At 51.2% G+C, this 20,476-nt stretch overlaps 1 protein-coding gene across 1 annotated transcript in view; it reads right to left on the bottom strand.

The window, feature by feature from the left end:
• The window catches only part of LOC119059500 (deleted in malignant brain tumors 1 protein), a 44,527-nt gene extending 25,211 nt beyond the window's left edge, over positions 1–19,316 (bottom strand). Inside the window, exons 1-17 of the mRNA XM_053668667.1 lie at positions 19,227–19,316; positions 16,452–16,496; positions 12,900–13,229; positions 12,029–12,358; positions 11,153–11,482; positions 10,288–10,617; positions 9,408–9,737; positions 8,448–8,477; positions 7,555–7,605; positions 6,512–6,841; positions 5,641–5,970; positions 4,767–5,096; positions 3,889–4,218; positions 3,013–3,342; positions 2,026–2,055; positions 1,137–1,187; positions 87–416 (exon numbers count right to left, since the gene is read on the bottom strand). Coding sequence (XP_053524642.1) covers positions 87–416; positions 1,137–1,187; positions 2,026–2,055; positions 3,013–3,342; positions 3,889–4,218; positions 4,767–5,096; positions 5,641–5,970; positions 6,512–6,841; positions 7,555–7,605; positions 8,448–8,477; positions 9,408–9,737; positions 10,288–10,617; positions 11,153–11,482; positions 12,029–12,358; positions 12,900–13,229; positions 16,452–16,496; positions 19,227–19,284 — 3,895 coding nt within the window. The 5' untranslated portion in view covers positions 19,285–19,316. The remainder of the gene's footprint in view (positions 1–86; positions 417–1,136; positions 1,188–2,025; positions 2,056–3,012; positions 3,343–3,888; positions 4,219–4,766; positions 5,097–5,640; positions 5,971–6,511; positions 6,842–7,554; positions 7,606–8,447; positions 8,478–9,407; positions 9,738–10,287; positions 10,618–11,152; positions 11,483–12,028; positions 12,359–12,899; positions 13,230–16,451; positions 16,497–19,226) is intronic.
• Positions 19,317–20,476: the final 1,160 nt, after the last annotated feature.

Here is a 20,476-nt window from a genome sequence, read left to right as displayed (position 1 = left end):
ATGCTTAAAATTAGTACAGAACTAGGAAGTGTGCTTGTTCTCTACAATGTCACCCAGAAGGGGACCCAACAATAACTGAGGCCCACCTGAGCAGATGACGCCAGCATCCTCCCCATGGTCACAGTTGTTCGAGTTCCAGCCTCTGTGTGGGCAGCTCCACAGGTAGGACTCATTCCCCGAGCAACGCACATCGTCCAGGACAATGGACCCCGAGCCCCGACCAAACCGGGCACTTCCCGGAGCTGATGAGGCCCAGCCACAGCCCAGCTGCCTGCACACCACGTTGGCATCCTTGGTGTCCCAATCGTCATCACACACAGTCCCCCAGGAGCCTTGGTAGAGAACCTCCAACCGGCCCTGACACCGGTCACTCCCGTTCACCAGCCTCAAGTCCAAAGATCCTCTGGTCCCAAAACCTAGAGACCACACAAGACCTACTCTGTGACTATGTTGAGCCACCAGGCCTGACACGTGTTCCAGACTCTTGGGACACCCCCATGGCCTAAACACCTGGGGAAAACAGTCAGCTTTGGGCACATGAGGAGATTCATCTCCATCACAGGAAGAGAGAAGAGACGTACTATCTTACCACATCAAGACTACTCCAGTATATGGGAGCCTCCTCGAATGCCTCGAGGGATGTGAGCAGGATTACCATCCCGACCCCACATGGAGCCTCCCAGGGCATAGCTCTATAGCTCCAGGAGCCACTGCAAATGCTCAGCACCTGCTGGCTCCCCCGTGGTCTCAGGTAAACTTAGGCAAAGCCCCAGGAGGTGATGGGACATCTGCCTGATAGAAGAGGGATGGGCACTTCCACCCTGACTTTCTGGGACAGTAGCCGGGGGCCTGAGCCTGCATCCCAGTCTCAAAAGGATGGACTAGCCAGTCCTTGAGCACGCACACTCAGCCATAGAAGGGGGTCTCTGCTGAGCCTCTGCCAATGTTCTCACTAGAAATGGGTCCCCATGCCACTATGTAACACATAGGACCTAGTCTTTTAAACTATTTTGTGGAGGCCCACCATAGGGACAGGACATGAATGCCCCATGTGGAACCTCTTTCCATCATGTTCCATCCCAGTCTTGAATCAGGAGCAGAGGCAGAGCCCTAGAGATGGTGAGAGGAGTATATACCTGGGCTGGTTCTTGCTGGTGTTGAAGGCATGGAAGTACTTGGCCTAGTGTCTACAAGTGACAAAAAAGAGAATGGGCACAGTTAGGCATCACTGAGACAGGACCTTCAACAATTTTATGGTGGAGATAATGAAAACTTCACCTGTGCATCCTGCCTCTTCTGACTTGTGTATGCACCTGGGTCTCCAACAGGTAGGTTTTGGGGTTGAACATTCTGGTGGAGATCACCTTGATTCCTCTAATATCTAAGCCTGTCTTGCTCCTTCTCCACTAAAAACCCTTGGACCTTCCATCCCTGAGTCATGTGCTCACTGGCAGTGCCGAGAGGTTGTCTAGACTCTAGAGCTTGAATGGAAAGTGTCAGTGACGGGGGTTTATAAGCAGGAGCCAATCGAATGTCCTCTTATTTGGAAAGTCATGATCACGTATTTTTCTACTGGCCCCTGGGCACTGTGCCTGCCCCACAGTGATACAGGTGTGACCATCAGAATTTCAGTGTGTTGAAGGAGTGAGGGGAGGTGAGAAGACCAAAGTCTGATGTGCCATCAACAGAACCCCAGTGGTTATGAATGTGCACTACCCCACAAAAAGTGCACCAGCCCGGATATTATAGGATCGACATCACACCTTGGAGGCCATCTCTCTGAACATTGGTGGCCATCTGGGATAGCAACCAAGTATTGGGGGAGACCACAAATGGTTGAATAACACATGGAGTCCTGGAAATGCCACACATACTTGCACAGAACTGCTGGAACCTCAGGGACGGATGACAGAGAGCATAGGCAAATGGGCATCTTCACAGGGCAGGGGCTTGGCCAGAGTGAGGAGGAGAACATGGAGGTGCAGAAAGAGAATACATATCCGAGGAAGGTCCCCAGCAACTCACCTGGCCACAATGTCATATGGGACTGAGCAGCTGTGAGGAAGAGAAGGAAAGTGTTAGCCAAGGAGCACATAGTTGCCCAACCCAGATCCAAGGTTGATGACCCTGGTCTTATATCCACTGAGGGTAAGTCTCGCATGTGCCCTCACTGTGGACACTACCACTAGCTGCCTGAACCTCTGCCCTTGCCCTTACCTGTCTCACTGTGACTGAGGACTAACTTTTCTATTGGTCAAACCCACTAACCCACTGTCATGTCTGAGACAGGCCACCATAGCCATGACTGAAACCCCTGGGAATTAACAGAGGACGACCCTAACAAATGGGTTAGCATAGGTGCTAATCTTTCCACTGTCAGGTGTGATTATGGTGGTCCTCTATAGCAATTTTCAGAGTTTCCCCATATATTATGCTACCATCCCCAAAGGCCCTGACTGGTTCATCAGCATTTCATTCATAGTGACCTGCCATGTCACACCTCAGCCCACCACCTGCCATGCATTCTGTAGCTCACAGAGGAGCTCTGTGCTCTTAGGTCCATTCCTTAACATCAAATTCTGGCAGAGGCCAAAGCACAGCAATCCTCACAGCACTAAGCTTCCCAAACACCCCCATACCCCACAAAGTACCCTTCCTAAGAGCATTACTCCAGGAAGACCCTAGGTGGGAGGTCAGCTGGAGTTGAAGGGGTAGACCAAAAAGGCTCCCTGTTATGTCCTCAGGAAGTTTGACCCTGAGCAGGAGCACAGTTCCACAGTCCCCTCTAACAATGTGTGGGCAATATCTAGACATTGCTAGAGTCCCATACAGACCAAGCTCCTTTTTCAACCAAAGCAGGTGACATAACCCCTTGGATGCCTGCTGCTCTAAATAAGCCCCTATACCAGGGACAACACTACGTGGCTGATGCAGGGGCACTGGGGTGGGAATCTTGTTAGTTCTCAGCAATATCTACCGATGAAAGGGAGACCCACCATGTGTGAGGCCCACCTGAGCAGATGATGCCAGCATCCTCCCCATGATGACAGTTGTGTGAGTTCCAGCCTCGGTGCGGGCAGCTCCATAGGTGGGATGCATGCCCTGAGCAGTGCACGTCGTCCAGGAGAATTGGCCCCAAGCCCTGACCAAACGAGGCATTTCCCAGAGCTAACATGGCCCAGCCGCAGCCCAGCTGCCTGCATACCACATTGGCATCATTGATGTCCCAATAGTCATCACACACAGTCCCCCAGGAGCCTTGGTAGAGAACTTCCAATCGGCCCTGACACCGGTCACCTCCATTGACCAGCCTCAGGTCCAAAGTCCAATCAGTCCTGAACCCTAGAGAAGACACAAGAACACTTCCTTCATGACTGTTGAACTGCCAGGCCTGAGGCATATGCCAGACTCCTGGGACACCCTCCTGGCCTAACCACCCAGGAGAAACAGTCAGCTTTGGACATGTGCAGAGGTTCATCTTTATCACAAGAAAGGAGCAGAGATGTCTTATCTCATTGGTCAAGGCTGCTACAATGCAAAAGAGCCCCCCAATGGCTCCAGGGAGGTGAGTGAAACTGCCACTCCAGCTGCACAAGAAAAGGCTGCCTGCACCGCCCTTAAGAAGCTTGATCTTGCATATAACCATGGACACACAGTCACCACCAAATCAATTTCAGATAGTACCACCAGAATGCAGGGGACATTCTTACTCTAAACAAGATGCTTTCTCAGCTACATTAGGTGACAAAAACGTTGGGTGTCAGCTGCCCTAGCACAAACTCCAGTGCTGGGTATAGTGTTATGATAGCTGGAAATTAGCCCGGAACTGGGAAGTGTGCTGGGTCTCTGCAATGTCATCCAAAATGTCCAGCAATGTCTGGGACCCACCTGAGCAGATGACACTAGCATCTTCCCCGTGGTTACAGTTTTGAATGTTCCAGCCTCGGTGTGGGCAGCTCCACAGGTGGGACTCTTGTGCTGAACAGCCCACATTGTCCAGGAGAATTGGCCCTGAGCCCTGACCAAATCGGGCACTTTGTGGAGCTGACTTGGCCAAGCCACAGCCCAGCTGCTTGCACACCATGTTGGCATCCTTGATGTCCCAATCATCATCACACACAGTCCCCCAGGTGCCTTTGTAGAGAACCTCCACTCGGCCCTGACAGCGGTCACCTCCATTCACCAACCTGAGGTCCAAAGTCCCTTCGGTTCCAACCCCTAGAGAAAGCACAAAAACAACTCCTCCATGACCATGTTAGCTGCCAGACCTGAGGAATGTGCCAGACTCCTGGGACACCATCATGGCCACACCACTCAGGGCAAACAGTCAACTATGGCCATCCACAGAGGTTCATCTTCATCACCGGAAAGAAGCAGAAACGTCCTTCTTGCCTGGTCAACTGCTCCCATGGAGGGGAGCAGCAATGACCACCCCCAAGGTGTTGACCAGTATGCCACCCTGACTCCACATGAAAAGGCTCCCTGTTCTGTCCCCAGGTAGCTTGATCCAGTGTATAAATACAGAGAGAATCTGCCACCAATCTGATTTCCAGAAATCCCAGGAGGATGTTGAGGACTTACCTATTCTAACCGAGATGTTTTCTCAGCTATAGTGGATGACATAATGTATGGGTTTCATGCTCCTTTAGTACAAACACCAGTGCTAGGCACAGCATCAAAATGCTTGGGAACTACCCCAGGACTGGGAAGTGTGTTTGGTCTCTGTAATGTTACCCAGTAGGTGTTCAGTGAAGTCTGAGGCCCACCTGAGCAGATGACACCAGCGTCCTCCCCGTGGTTACAGTTGTGTGAGTTCCAGCCTCTGTGTGGGCAGCTCCACAAGTAGGACTCATTTCCTGAGCAGCCAACATTGTCCAGGAGAATGGGGTCTGAGCCCTGAGCGAACCGGGCACTTCCTGGAGCTGCTGTGGCTGAGCCACAGCCCAGCTGCCTGCACACCACATTGGCATCCTTGATGTCCCAGTCGTCGTCACACACAGTCCCCCATGAGCCTTTGTGGAGAACCTCCACCCGACCCTGACAGCGGTCACCTCCATTCACCAGCCTCAGGGCCAAACTCAATTCGGTCTCAAACCCTAGACATGGCAGAAGAACAACTCCTTTGTGAGTATGCTGAGCCACCAGGCCTGAAGCATGTGCTAGACTCCCAGGACACCCTCCTGGTTGAACTACCCATGGGAAATTTTCATCTCTAGTCACATGCAGAGATCATCTTCATCACAGGAAAGAAGAGACATCTTGCCATGCCAGGACAGGCTGCTCTAATGGAAGAGAGCACCCATGACCCCACATGGGAGGTGAGCAATACTGCCATCGGACCACATATAAAAAGGCTCCCTGCTCGGCCCTCAGGAAGCTTGATCCTGCATATAATGCTGGGTACACGGCCACCACATAATCAATTACTGCCAGTACCAGCAAGATGCCTGGGACATTCCTATTCTAACCAAGATGCTGCCACCTACATCAGGTGTCATAATATCTTGGGTGCCTGCTGCTTTAGCAAAAACTCCAGTGCCAGTCACAGCATTATGATGCTTGAAATTAGCCCACAAACGGGAAGTGTGCTTGGTCTCTGCAATGTTGCTCAATAGAGGTTCAGTAAAGTCTGAGGCCTACCTGCACAGATGACGCTGGCATCTGCCCCGTGGTTACAGTTGTGCGAGTTCCAGCCTCGGTGTGGGCAGCTCCACAGGTAGGACTCATTCCCTGAGCAGCCCACGTCGTCCAGGACAATGGGCCCCGAGCCCCGACCGAACCGGGCACTTCCTGGAGCTGACGAGGCCAAGCCACAGCCCAGCTGCCTGCACACCACCTTGGCATCGTTGATGTCCCAATCGTCGTCACACACGGTCCCCCAGGAGCCTTGGTAGAGAACCTCCAACCGGCCCTGACACTGGTCATTTCCATTCACCAGCCTCAGGGCCCAGTTCCCTTCAGTCCCAAACCCTAGGGAAGACACAAGAACACATCCTCCATGACTATGTTGAGCTGCCAGCCCTGAGGGACATGCCAGACTTCTGAGACACACTCCTGGTCTAACCACCCAGGGCAAACATTCAGCTTTCAACATGTACACAGGTTCATCTTTACCACAAAGAAGAAACAGAGGTGCCCTTCCCACAAGGTGAAGGCTGATCCAATGAAGGGGAGCTCCTTTGACCACCCTCAGGGTGTTGAGAGAGATGCCACCCTCAGCCCGCACCAAGAGACTTCCTGCTCTGTCCTCAGGAGGCTTGGTCCTGTGTATGAACAGCCCCCACCAACCTGATGTCCAGCAATCCCAGCAGGATCCTGGGGACATACCTATTGTAACAAGATGCTTTGTCACCTACAGCAAGTGACATAATATCTTGGATGTCAGCTGCCCTAGTGCAGTCTCCAGTGCCAGGTACAGCATTATGATTCTTGGGAATGAGCCCAAGACTGGGAAGTGTGCTTGGTCTCTGCAGTGTCACCCAGCAGGGGTTCAGTGAAGTCTGAGGCCCACCTGAGCAGATGACACCTGCATCCTCCCCGTGGTTACAGTTGTGTGAGTTCCAGCCTCGGTGTGGGCAGCTCCACAGGTAGGACTCATTCCCTGAGCAACGCACATCGTCCAAGACAATGGGGTCTGAGCCCTGTCCAAACCGGGCACTTCCTGGAGCCGATGTGGCTGAGCCACAGCCCAGCTGCCTGCACACCACATTGGCATCCTTGATGTCCCAATCGTCGTCACACACGGTGCCCCAGGAGCCTTTGTAGAGAACCTCCAACCGGCCCTGACAGCGGTCACTCCCATTCACCAGCATCAGGTCCAATGCGCCTCCAGTCCCAAACACTAGAAATGGCAAAAGAATACCTTCTGTGTAACTATGTACAGCTGCCAGGCCTGAGGCAGGTTCCAGACCCTCGGGATGCTTTCATGGCCAAACCACTTGGGGAAATAGGCAGTTTTGGAAGAGTGCAGATGTTCACCTTACTCACAGGAAAGAAGCAGAGATGACCTATCCCACCAGCTTAAGGCTGCTCCAATGTACAGGAGCTTCCCTGACAGTCCCCAGGGAGGTGAGCCAGACTTACTCCCCAGTCCCACTTGGGGACTCCCAAAGAAGAGCTCAATAGCTCCAGGTGAATTGTCCATAATTTGTACCTGCTGGCTCTCCGGTGGGTCCAGTAACATCAGGTATAGCCCCAGGAAATGATGGGCTATCGGCCTGACAGGAGGGGAATGGGTATCTTCTCCAACTGCCCCAGAAGCCTGCGCCTTCAGCCCAGTCTCAGCAGGATGAACCAGCCAGGCTGCCAGCACTCACACTCAGCCATGGAAGGAGGTCTATGCTGAGGTTCTGCCTAGCACCTCACTAAAGATGAGATGACACTCAACTATGTCACACATAGGACCTGGTCTCACAGAGTCTTTCTTTAAGGGCCCCACCACAGGGTCAAGGACATAAATGGCTCACATGGAACCACTTCCCCTCACGTTCCATCCCAACCTTATATTGGGGGGGCAGAGGCACAGCCCTGGGGGAGGGGGACAGGAATACACACCTGAGTCTGTGCTTGATGGTGTTGAAGGCATGGACGTGCTTGGCCGTGTGTCTACAAGTGACAACAAAGGGAAAGGCCACACTTAGAGGTCACCAATACTGACCCTTCAAGACTTTGGTGGGGGCATCAGGACAATTGCCAGTGTGCATCCTGCAGCTTGCTACCTTAATGTGCACAAGCCCACTCTTCTGCTAGGTCTGTGGGGTCCAAGGCCCTGTAGGAGATCCCGTCATTTCCTTTAAATCTCTCAGCCTGCTGGGTTCTCTTCTAAACTAAAACAGCTTTGCCCTCTCCCATCCCTGAGGCATGTGCTCACTGGCAGTGCCGAGAGGCTGACAAGACTCTAGAGCTTGGATGGAAAGAGTCAGGATGGGTTTATAAGCAGGGGCCAATCAAATGTCACCTGTTTGGCAAACCATTGTCACATATTACTCCACCCCCACCCCTGGGCACTGTGCCTGCCCCACAGTGATGCAGGTGTGACCATCAGAATTTCAGTGCATTGAAGGGGTGAGGGGAGGTGAGAAGACAAAAGTCTGATGTGCCATCAACAGGACCCCAGTGGTTATGAATGTGCACTACCACACAAAAAGTGCACCAGCCTGGATATGATAGGATGGACATCACACTTTGGTGGCCATCTCTCTGAACATTGGTGGCCATCTTTAGGGGCACCAGCCAAGTATTAGGGGAGACCACAAATGGATGAATAATACATGGAATCCTGGAAATGCCACTGTTGGAATACTTGCACAGCACTGTTAGAATCTCAGGGACGGACGACGGAGAGCATAGGCAAATGGGCATGTTCACAGGGCAGGGATTCACTCAGAGTGAGGAGAACATGAGGTGCAGAAAGAGAAGATATCCAAGGAAGGTCACTGGCAGCTCACCTGGCCACAATGTCGGGTGGGACTGAGCAGCTGTGAGGAAGAGAAGGAAAATGTTAGCCAAGGGGCACACAGTTGTCTGACCCAGATCCAAGGTTGATGACCCTGGTCTTATACCCACTGAGATGATGCCTGATATGATCCCTCATTGTGGACACTACCACTGGCTGTCCCAACCTCTCTCCTTGCCTTTACCTGCCTCACTGTGACCAGGAGTAATTTTTTGCTGGTGAAAGGGGTGTCTTGCCTGAGGCCACCATAGCCTTGGCTGACACCCTGGTAATTAGCAGAGGATGACTGTGATGATTGGGTTGCTATAGATGCCAATTTTTACACCTCCACGTGTGAGGTCAGTGGTCCTTTATAGTGAGTTGTAGAGTTTCCCCATGCATCTTACCACCATCCCAAATGTTCTTCCTGCCTCACCACCATTCCATTCATTGGTCACCTACCACCTCACACCTTACCCCGCCTCCTGCCACCCATTCTGTAGTTCACAGAGGAGCTCTGTGCTCTTATGGCTCTTCCTGAGCATCAGATTCTAGGAAACCCCTAAGCACTGCACTCATTCTGGAATGAAGCTTTTCATCCACCTACGTACTCGACAAAGTGCTCTGCCTAAGAGCTTGACCCTAGGTGGTAGGTAAGCTCATGTTACCAAGTCAGAAAAAAAGGCTCCCTGCCCTACCCTCAGGAAGCTGGACCCTGAACAAGAACACGGTGCCACAGGCCCCTCCAACACCCTGTGGGCAATTCCCAGAGAACACCGGGGTCCCATAGGGACCAACCTCCTTTTTCACCCAGAGCAGGTAACGTAACCTCTTGGGTGCCTGCTGCTTTGGAATAAAGTCCAGTACCAGGAACGATACTACGATGCTCAGACAGGGGCACTGGAGTGGGAATCATTTTAGTTCTAAGTACTAACACCCCACCAAAGGGAGACCCACAATGTGTGAGGCCCACCTGAGCAGATGACACTTGCATCCTCCACGTGGTGACAGTTGTGTGAGTTCCAGCCTTGGTGTGGGCAGCTCCAAAGGTAGGACTCGTGCCCTGAGCAGCGCATATCGTCCAGGACAATGGGCCCTGAGCCCTGACCGAACCGGGCACTTCCCAGAGCCAATGTGGCCCAGCCACAGCCCAGCTGCCTGCACACCACATTGGCATCATTGATGTCCCAGTCATCATCACACACAGTCCCCCAGGAGTCTTGGTAAAGAACCTCCACCCGGCCCTGACACCGGTCACCTCCATTGACCAGCCTCAGGTCCAAAGTCCAATTGGTTCCAACCCCTAGGGAAGACATAGAATAGCTCCTTAGTGATTATGTTGAGTTGTCAGGCCTGTGGCACATACCAGATTTCAGGGACACCCTCCTGACCTAAGCACCCAAGGCAAACAGTCAGCTTTGGAAACGTGCACAGGTCATCTCCATCACAAGAAAGAAGAGACGTCCTATCTCTCATCAGGTGAAGGCTGATCCAGTGTATAGGAGCCTCCATTAAAGACCCCAGCGAGGTGAGAGAGACTACAGCCCCCCTGACCGAACATGAAAAGGCTGCCTGCACTGCCCTTAAGAAGCTCCATCCTGCGTATACCCATAGGCACACAGTCACCACCATTCAATTCTGGGCAGTACCACCAGGATGCAGGGGACATACCTACTCTAACCAAGATGCTTTCTCAGCTATAGCACTAGACTTAATATCTTGGGTTCGAGCTGCCCTAGGGAAAACTCCAGTGCTGGGAACAGCATTATATTTGGGAATTAACACAAGACTGGGAAGTGTGCTTGGTCTATGCAATATCACCCAGAAAGGGTTCAGCAATGTGTGAGGCCCACCTGAGCAGATGACACCAGCGTCCTCCCCATGGTTACAGTTGTGTGTGTTCCAGCCTCCGTGAGGGCAGCTCCACAGGTGGGACTCTTGTGCTGAACAGCCCACATTGTCCAGGAGAATTGGCCCTGAGCCCTGACCAAATCGGGCACTTTGTGGAGCTGACTTGGCCAAGCCACAGCCCAGCTGCTTGCACACCATGTTGGCATCCTTGATGTCCCAATCATCATCACACACAGTCCCCCAGGTGCCATTGTACAGAACCTCCACCCGGCCCTGACACCGGTCACTCCCATTCACCAGCCTCAGTTCCAAAGTCCCTTCTGTCCTGAACCCTAGAGATAACACAAAAACACATCCTTCGTGACTATGTTGAGCCCCCAGGCCTGAGGCAGTTTTCAGACTCTGGGACACCATGTTGGCCTAACCACTTGGGTCAAACAGTCAGCTATGAAAATATGTAGCGAATCATCTTAATTAAAAGAAAGTAGCAGAGACATCCTTTCCACCAGTTCAGTGCAGCTGCAGTTAAGGAGAGCACCCATGACCACCCCCAGGGAGGTTAGCAGGATGCCAATGAGGCTCCCTGGTTTGCCCTCAGGAATCTTAATCCTGTGTATATATGTGGGGCACAGCCCCCACCAATCTTATTTCCAGATACCCAGCAGGATGCTAGGGACTCACCTATTCTAACCAAGATGCTTTCTCAGCTACATCAGGTGACATACTATCTTGGGTTTGAGCTGCCCTAGTACAAACTCCAGTGCTAGGCACAGTATCAAAATGCTTGGAAATTAGCCCAGGACTGGAAAGAGTGCTTGGTCTCTACAATGTCACCCAGAATGGGGTTTGGCAAAGTCTGAGGCCCACCTGAGCAGATGATGCTGGCATCCTCCCCATGGTTACAGTTGTGTGACTGCCAGCCTCCATGTGAGCAGCTCCACAGGTAGGACTCATTCCCTGAGCAGCCAACATTGTCCAGGAGAATGGGGTCTGAGCCCTGACCGAACCGGGCACTTCCCGGAGCTGACATGGCCAAGCCACAGCCCAGCTGCCTGCACACTACGTTGGCGTCATTGATGTCCCAGTCGTCGTCACACACGGTCCCCCAGGAGCCTTTGTAGAGGACCTCTACCCGGCCCTGACAGCGGTCGCCTCCATTCACCAGCCTCAGGGACAAACTCAATTCAGTCTCGAACCCTAGAGACAGCAGAAGAACAACTTCATGACTATGTTCAGCTGCCGGGCTTGAGGCATGTTCCAGATTCCTGGGACACCCTCCCAGTTGAACTATCCATGGAAAACTGTCATCCCTGGATAAGTGCAGAATATCCTCATCACGGGAAAGTAGAAGAGACATCTTATCGTGATACATCAATGCTATTCCAATGAAGTGGAGCACCCATGACTGCCTCCAGGGAGGTGAGCAGAACTGTCATCCTGACCACACATGAAAGGCCCTGGGGTTTGTCCTCCAGAAGCTTGATACTGTGTGTAATTATTGGTTCATAGCCTCCACCAAAGGATTTCTTGCAATCCCAGCCAGATGCTGAGGACTCACTATTCTAACCAAGATGCTTTTTCAGCTACAGTAGGTGACATAATATCTTGAGTTCCAGTTACCTCAGCACAAACTACATTGCCGGGCACATCACCATGAGGCTCGGGAATTAGCCCAGGACTGGGAAATGTGCTTGGTCTCTGCAATGTCACCCAGAAGAAGACCCACCAATGTGAGAGGCCCACCTTGGCAGATGACACCAGCCTCCACCCCGTGGTTACAGTTGTGCGAGTTCCAGCCTCGGTGTGGGCAGCTCCACAGGTAGGACTCATTCCCTGAGCAGCCCACGTCGTCCAGGACAATGGGCCCCGAGCCCCGGCCGAACCGGGCACTTCCCGGAGCTGACGAGGCCAAGCCACAGCCCAGCTGCCTGCACACCACCTTGGCATCGTTGATGTCCCAATCGTCGTCACACACGGTCCCCCAGGAGCCTTGGTAGAGAACCTCCAACCGGCCCTGACACTGGTCATTTCCATTCACCAGCCTCAGGGCCCAGTTCCCTTCAGTCCCAAACCCTAGGGAAGACACAAGAACACATCCTCCATGACTATGTTGAGCTGCCAGCCCTGAGGGACATGCCAGACTCCTGAGACACACTCCTGGTCTAACCACCCAGGGCAAACATTCAGCTTTCAACATGTACACAGGTTCATCTTTACCACAAAGAAGAAACAGAGGTGCCCTTCCCACAAGGTGAAGGCTGATCCAATGAAGGGGAGCTCCTTTGACCACCCTCAGGGTGTTGAGAGAGATGCCACCCTCAGCCCGCACCAAGAGACTTCCTGCTCTGTCCTCAGGAGGCTTGGTCCTGTGTATGAACAGCCCCCACCAACCTGATGTCCAGCAATCCCAGCAGGATCCTGGGGACATACCTATTGTAACAAGATGCTTTGTCACCTACAGCAAGTGACATAATATCTTGGATGTCAGCTGCCCTAGTGCAGTCTCCAGTGCCAGGTACAGCATTATGATTCTTGGGAATGAGCCCAAGACTGGGAAGTGTGCTTGGTCTCTGCAGTGTCACCCAGTAGGGGTTCAGTGAAGTCTGAGGCCCACCTGAGCAGATGACACCTGCATCCTCCCCGTGGTTACAGTTGTGTGAGTTCCAGCCTCGGTGTGGGCAGCTCCACAGGTAGGACTCATTCCCTGAGCAACGCACATCGTCCAAGACAATGGGGTCTGAGCCCTGTCCAAACCGGGCACTTCCTGGAGCCGATGTGGCTGAGCCACAGCCCAGCTGCCTGCACACCACATTGGCATCCTTGATGTCCCAATCGTCGTCACACACGGTGCCCCAGGAGCCTTTGTAGAGAACCTCCAACCGGCCCTGACAGCGGTCACCTCCATTCACCAGCCTCACATCCAAATTCCCTTGGGTCCTGAAACCTAGATATGGCAGAAAACACCTCCTCCATGACTATGTTGAGCTGCCAGGCCTAAGGCATGTTCCAAACTCTTGGGTCACCCTCATGGCCTAACCATATGGGATATGGGGAAACAGTCAGCTCTGGACATGTACAGAAGTTCATCTTTATTGTAGGAAAGGAGCAGAGACATTTTGTCCTGCCAGGTCAACGCTTTTCCAATATAGGGGAGCACCCATGATGGCCCCTAGGGAGGTGAGTGGAACTGCCACCCCGAACCCACATGCAGAGACTTTATTCCATCCTTAGGTACAGTTATAGCATTCATCGTATGTGTTCCTCTTGAAGCCTCATGCTTGAGGCCATTTAGAGTGCTTCACATAAACAAACTTCCCTAAGTGTATCTCTAACTGTGCTGGACTCTGGACACATGTTTTATTACAGTTCTTCATGGTGTAATTACAGTGAGCACCCTCCAACCCAAGCTACTAGAAATTCAGGGGGAAGGAAATGTTTCTTGGGTTGCTATCCAGAGAGGGTCTGGAGACTACCCATGTGTTTCATCTCTCGGTAGACTATGGGCAGGGCTTCAATTTCCTGGCATTTCCCATGTGTCTCATGACTGCCCCATGCTGGAGAGAAGTCTGATCAGACCTGCCTGTCCTGGGAGCAGCCCAGACATTTATCTGGGGATCTGTTGTTGGAGAGCATTTTGCACATGCTCCTTCTAATCCACATTCAGGTCTGTGGCGCTAAGGTGGCTGGGGCCAGCACAGAGTCGAGGAGAGGACAGAGCTGGGCCTGTGGTCTTGAAATTGATCTTTGTGGTCTCTGATCCAAAGCACACAGGGTCCTGGAAATGCTTGACTCCTCCCCACCCACTGGGACATGTACAACAAAGGAGGTTACCACCCAAGCCAGGTCCTCTGTCTCATGAGAGATCTCCCTTTGCACTGCATGATTACAACATTTCCTCTTGTCCTACCCTAACATTTTCCTGAGTAAGGGTCAAACCCATGACTATACTTGGTATCATGACCTGCAAAGAAAGACCCATAGAAAATTGTTCATTACCTATTGCAGAAGTAGTCTTGATATTTGTTGTAGTATTTTCTGCGACAGATTGTAGAAGAGAGAAGAAACTGAAAATATAGTTAGGCCTCCTCTAAGAAGAATTAAGGATTGAATGTAAACTTGAATTTGGTACAGAAATGTCCTTTCTGAACTGGATTTTGTCTTCCTGTGTGACTTTGGGAAATTCAACAAACCCATCTACCCTCAAGTTCTTTCCCTTTAAAAGGCTATTTGGGCCCTGGCTGGTGTGGCTCAGTAGATGGGGTGCCAGCTTACAACCTGAAAGGTCACTGGTTTGCTTCCCAGTCTAGAACAAATGCTTGGGTTGCAGGCCAGGTCCCCATTTGGGGATGTGCAAGAGCCAACCAATTAGTGTTTCTCTCACACTTTGATGTTTCTCCCTCTCTTCCCCTCTAAAAAGAAATAAATATCTTTTTTAAAAGCTTATTTGAAGGCAGAGGGGTATCTCTGTATCAACCTACTGACCCTGATTTTGACCTTCCCACATATGACCTATGCAAGACTCCAGGAAATTGATGTAAAAATAATATAATGTTCACATCTTTATTCTTCTAATCATTTCTCTTATCTAATTGTATTGGCTAGCTTCTTTAATATAATGTTCAATAGTTGAGGGGGTGCTGAAGGGCATACTTGCTTTGCTTTTTCCTTTAGTAGAAATGTTTCTAATGTTTCCCCATTAAGTAGGATTGTAGCTTTAAGATTGTGGTTTTCAAATTGCTTCAATGAGCCCTTGTGCTTGTCCAAGGCCCCAGCAAGAACCTACTTTGTGCTGGGACTTAGAGAGAAGATGACCTGAGAGCTGCTCTTAACCCACTGCTACCAGAGCTATCAGTTTTGTCTGGATTGTCATCTATTGGGCAGTTACATGGGGTCTTTTTATTTTTATTTATTTATTTAAAAACCTTTCTCTAAATTTTATTTATTTATTTTCAGAGAGAGGGTAAGGGAGGGAGAAAGAGAGAGAGAAACATCAATGTGTGGTTGCCTCTCATGTGTCCCCTACTGGGGAACTGGCCTGCAACCCAGGCATGTGCCCCGATTGGGAATCCAACCACGACTCTTTGGTTTACAGGCCCGCGCTCAATCCACTGAGCTACACCAGCCAGGGCACATGGGGTCTTTTTAAATATAGAAGTATGACTCCCCCACCCCAAGCTTCACCCTCTCTGGAGGCTCTGACAGCTCTAGGTAAGTCCTGTCTGCTGTTCTGTGACCCAGGCAGATAGCCAAACCCCTCCAGCCCCTCATACGCCCTCCTGGCCCTGTGAGTTGTACCAAAGGGCTTGTCAGTCTTGGCTGGTATTCCTAAAACACTGCAGGATTCACAGGAGAAATCATCATAGAATGAAGGGTCTCTTCTGTTACAGCTACTGCAACTAAAAATTTTTGGCAGAGACATGGCTAACTTAGAACACAGCCAGTGTCATCCTCAGCTCTAGTGACATCTGTATCCTTAATCAGAGGGAACAGGAAGAGAAGGAAAAGTCAGGCCTTGCTTTACAGGCCTTAGGGACAGAAATGCCTAACACATGTGCCATTAGGATGCCCAGCTCATCCATGCTGGGTCCTGAAAGGAGCCTTGGTCAAAGTTTCCGCTAGAAAAGGGGCAAAGGCCAGGCTGCCAGGACCCCAACTCCATAAAGTGCAGCTCTCAGCTCTCCCACTAGAGGCCCTGCAGAGGGGTGCATGGGACCTCTGCCACCCACAGGGTGAAGGACCATGGTCCTTCTATACTGAGATGGAACCCAGTGTCCTGATGTGGGCTCAGGAGAGGGCGCAGGCAAGGACACTGCTCAGCATGCTGCCTCTCTGGGACTTGCAGCCAGAACCCAGCACCTCAGCCTGGCCAAGAGGCAGCAAGCTTGGTGAGGACCACAGGAGTGGGCACTGAGCATGGACAACAGGTCCCCTGAAGACAGGACACCTAGCTCCACCTTGGACCTCCTTGGAGACAGCTGGCAGGTTGATTCCTCCTTCAACACATACATACAGTCCATGCAAAGGATACCCATTCAGGCCTGAGGCCCTGTTCAGAGCATCCCCCTCAGGAGCTGAGAACCCCCATCTCTCACACTTAAGGTTCCTCTCCTGGGTCAGGGTGCAGTGGGGTAAAGAGCCCACAGAGATCCCATGTGACAAACGTTACCTTCTGTGGCCATCGTCGGGGGCTCCTCTGTGGAACTCGAAGAAGCTGCAGAGCAGAGAGAAGAAGAGGTCATTAGATGCCCTCATTCGAAGGGGGGCTGGCCTCCCCAACCTCGGCCCTGAAACAAGGTCCTGGAGGCAGACACCTGGAAGCCTGCCCACTGCTAAACGGCTGATTCCTCCTTGTGAGCAGAACTCAACTCTCTCGCCCTTTGCCAACCTCCGTTCCATGCTGGGATGTCACCAAGGGCATCCCTTACCCCTGTCACCATCCCTCCCCTCCTGAGCTTCCACAGTCTCCAACCACAAAATCTCCCAGTTGATTAGCATCCCTCTAGCCACAAGGTTGGACACCAAACACCAACTGCCTGTTTCAGCAGCTCCCAGACAGCCTCCAATGACAAATATCCTTCATCGATGAGAGATTCCTCAGAAGGTGGCCCCAACTGGAAGAAAGGCCATTTCTTAAAATGCACCCCCACATGTTGAAAAAACCCACCCCACAGTGACCACTCCAAGGGCCACACTCTCCTGGGGAAGCCATTCTCATGGAGGTGGTCAGGTCATCAAGGTCACATCCCGTGTGTGGTGGTGTGTGCACACACCAGGCCACATAGCAAATGCCAGAGGTTGCTCTAAAGATGACAATTGACTAGAAACTCGCCTCTGGGGGGTCACACGGTGGTCAGTCTCCGCAGAGGGCTCTTTGGGGTTAACAGGGACCAGCACCCTGTGAGCAGGTGACTGGCAGCACTGGCATTTGCTAGGTCAGACCAGGGACAGTTTTCCTTTTCCACTGCAGGTGTAAATATCTTTTGCTTGTCATTTAATCCCCAGTGAAGAGAACCCATTGCTGACTCCTCAGTTTGATTCCTCCTCCTCCACCTTGAGAAGGAGGAGAAAAAGCCACTTGAGAAGGTGTTTGCACACCTGCGCCAGGACAGTCATGACACTGCCTGTCAGAATGAGCCCATGGGGTGATTGCACCAGCCAACTCTGGGGGTGCCTGAGATGGAAGCCCATCCCCACCCGCTCCCAGCTTTGGGACTTCAGCCAAGTCGGTTGCCCTCTCTGAGCCTCCATTTCTTTAGCTGTGAAAAGGGACCATGATACCTGCCCTCGAACGTCAAGGAGACATGACTTAGAGTGGAGCAGGTAAACAGCAAAACATCCCAGTATGCACCACAATGTTGGGGACCACAGGGGCCGCTGTCCCCAGACTAGCACAGGTGGCGGTGAGAGGAGAAGTCTGCACTACCTGAGCACATGACTCCCAAGTCTTCCCTATGTCCCCAATGTGCATGTGTATACATGTCTGTGCACATGCTGCACAAAACTTCATGGGTGGCTCCATCTAAGAGCACTGCTGCCTTAAGCCCCTTCATGGAGAAGGATGGGGTAACCCTCTCCCTGTCCTTTAGGGGCTGAAATGCACTCCATGTCCCTTTCCAGACTCAGTGCAAATCCAGGGTTAACTTTGCACCAATAAATCTAGAGCTAAGAACACTGCCTCCCGTTTTCAAATGTTTCCATGGAAACACCACCCCCAGCCCCAGACTGCCCAGACCCAGCACCCACTGAGGTCCTCCTGACAAGAAGGAAGATGGCATCCTCCAGATGGCTGGCTGGTGTCACCATGGGCTGCACACATGTCACACCATGCAGCCTGCTCCCCATCACCAGGGAACTGAGGGCTGGGTTTGGGGTCCTGCTTTCATGAAAGCAATTCCCCAAACAAACCTTAGTCTTCAGAGCATCACCTTCAGAAGACTAGGGCGGGAGGGAGAGGTCCAGAAATTATCTGGAAATTAGGATTTTTTTGTCCTGTTTCCTGAAATTCATGAATGTAGCAAAAAGGTACATCGAAAAGTAGGGATAGTGGAATAGAAGAAGAAAAAAATGAATGAAGGAAGGGAGAGAGAGAAAGAAGGAGGAAAGAAAAGAAAAAAAAGAAAGAAGAAAAAGAAGAAACAGAGGGACAGAGACAGAGAAGAATGGAAGTGGGGGAGAGAGAATAGATACCAAGTAGCTGAGATAGAGTAATTGAGAGCCAAGTAGATGAGAGAGAGAGAGAGAGAGAGTAACTGAGAGACCAAGAGGCAGGGAGATAGATAACAGGCCAGCTGGCTGATTGCCCTATTCACTTAGTATCTTTATAAAATGGTTGAGATGCCTCAACGGTTCCTTTGATTTGCCCATGACTCTTTCACGTGTGTTTTACATCTTGACACTCTAAGAACACAAAGACATGCTAAGCTACCAAGTTCAAGTCACTTATCCAAAGCAGTGAGCAACAGACACACACTCAGAACCTTAGTGATCTTGTCTGTGCCCTCGATGCACTTTTGCTCAGAAAATTGTCAAGCCAGACACAGTTGCAGAAAGAAGTCACATAGTGAGCATTGACAGGGGCCATCTTTCCCGCCCATTTCCACAGGAACTAAACTTATGGTAAAGATTTAGGGCCTCCTAATAATACACACTCACTCCAGGAATTTTTCTAAGAACAGTCGGTGGATTGTTGAACTGAGTGACTCACTGAAAACACCAACTTAGTGATTGCCCTTTTCCCACCACAGCCATTGCACTTCACAGCCAGAAACAACTGGAAAAGAGCCATATTTTTAATTACAATTATCAGCAAAGAACTGCCTCCTCCTTGATCTAAAAATCCCCTCGAAAACAAAAGTCTGGCACCCAGGACAAGCATGTATAATTTGCCATGACTTGGAGTGGCAGGAGTGAAATGAACAAATATAGCAATTAGATATAATACCTGAAGACAGAACTTGACCCAATAGACACATCTCAAGGATGACTCTGGAGATCCCCATTTTGCTGGGTTCTTCTCACTTTGAATAAAATTGCCTTGATATTTATAGGCTCGCAGCTGAAAGGAGGCGTGTCTCCTATCCCATCGCTGCCATAAATCAATAGAGAGGAAGTGAGAGACTTTGCTAACAGTCAATAGCTAATCTGTGGGAACAGTTTAGGTGTGTTAGATTGATTGCTGTATGAATAATCTGGCTACCCTCCAACTGCAAAAGCACTGACATTCATGAGACGATTTCCAACTTCCTCGTAGGTGAGCCTCCAAGATTATCAAATGCTCCCTGCATATAGGATTCATTTTACTCCTGGAGAATCTGAATTCACAGGTGGGAGGTTGGCCCTGAGATTGGGTCAGAACAGGATGTGGGCTGCTGGGCAAATACAGGACCTGGTGCCAAGGGGAAAAACATCTCTTTGGGCTGAGTTGTCCTGGCAGGGCACCTTCTCCTTGGCCGGGGGCCTTGGAAAAAGAAGGGTGGCCTTCGTGCAGACATGGATGCTCAGTAGAAGGCATTGGGGTGAGTCCATGGAGTCTGTGGGCCCATGCTACCCTGAGCCACAACTTCTGGATGCCACCCGAATTCCATAGCTCAGAAGTTGAGACACATGGGGCCTCAGACTGAGCCACAACTACTCACTTCACAGGGTTTCCTATCTTGCTCTTGGCATTCACACTGCAGGAGGCTTGGAGCTTGGCAGACCCACAACGCCAGCCCTGATCTCCTCCTGCCTTGCACACAATCCCTCTCCTTGGTTTTGTTTTGTACTTACCACTTTCCCCTTTGAGACCCCAGTCTTGACCATTGGACTCTGGTAAAGCCCCCACCATCTACCAAGAAGGTCGCCTGTCATTTATTTTTACTAAAATGCTCTTGGTGGTTGATGACTCTCAGTTACGAGCATCTGGCTTTGCAGACTTGCTTCTGTTGTGCTAGCCTGGATGAGCAATGTTGTGAGGTCCTGAGGCTATCAGGTGCCACCTGGGCTCCCTTGCCATGAGCTGTGAATTCAGGCTCCTAGTGCCTCATTCTGGCTTCAAGGATACCATGAGCCCAGGTTTCAATCAGCCCCCAGTAAGGACTTAGGGCAGAATATCTGCCTTTGGCTTATCCAGATGAAATGCATTCATCCTGGGATTCATTTTCTAATCCTACAGCTCTTCCTCTTGTTCCCAATTCCCCCCCCCCCCCCCCC

This window comes from Artibeus jamaicensis, unplaced genomic scaffold (assembly GCF_021234435.1).
Source record: "Artibeus jamaicensis isolate MK-2021 breed Jamaican fruit bat unplaced genomic scaffold, CSHL_Jam_final contig_490, whole genome shotgun sequence".
Taxonomy (NCBI): domain Eukaryota; kingdom Metazoa; phylum Chordata; class Mammalia; order Chiroptera; family Phyllostomidae; genus Artibeus; species Artibeus jamaicensis.
This window is presented reverse-complemented; position numbering and strand designations above follow the sequence as displayed.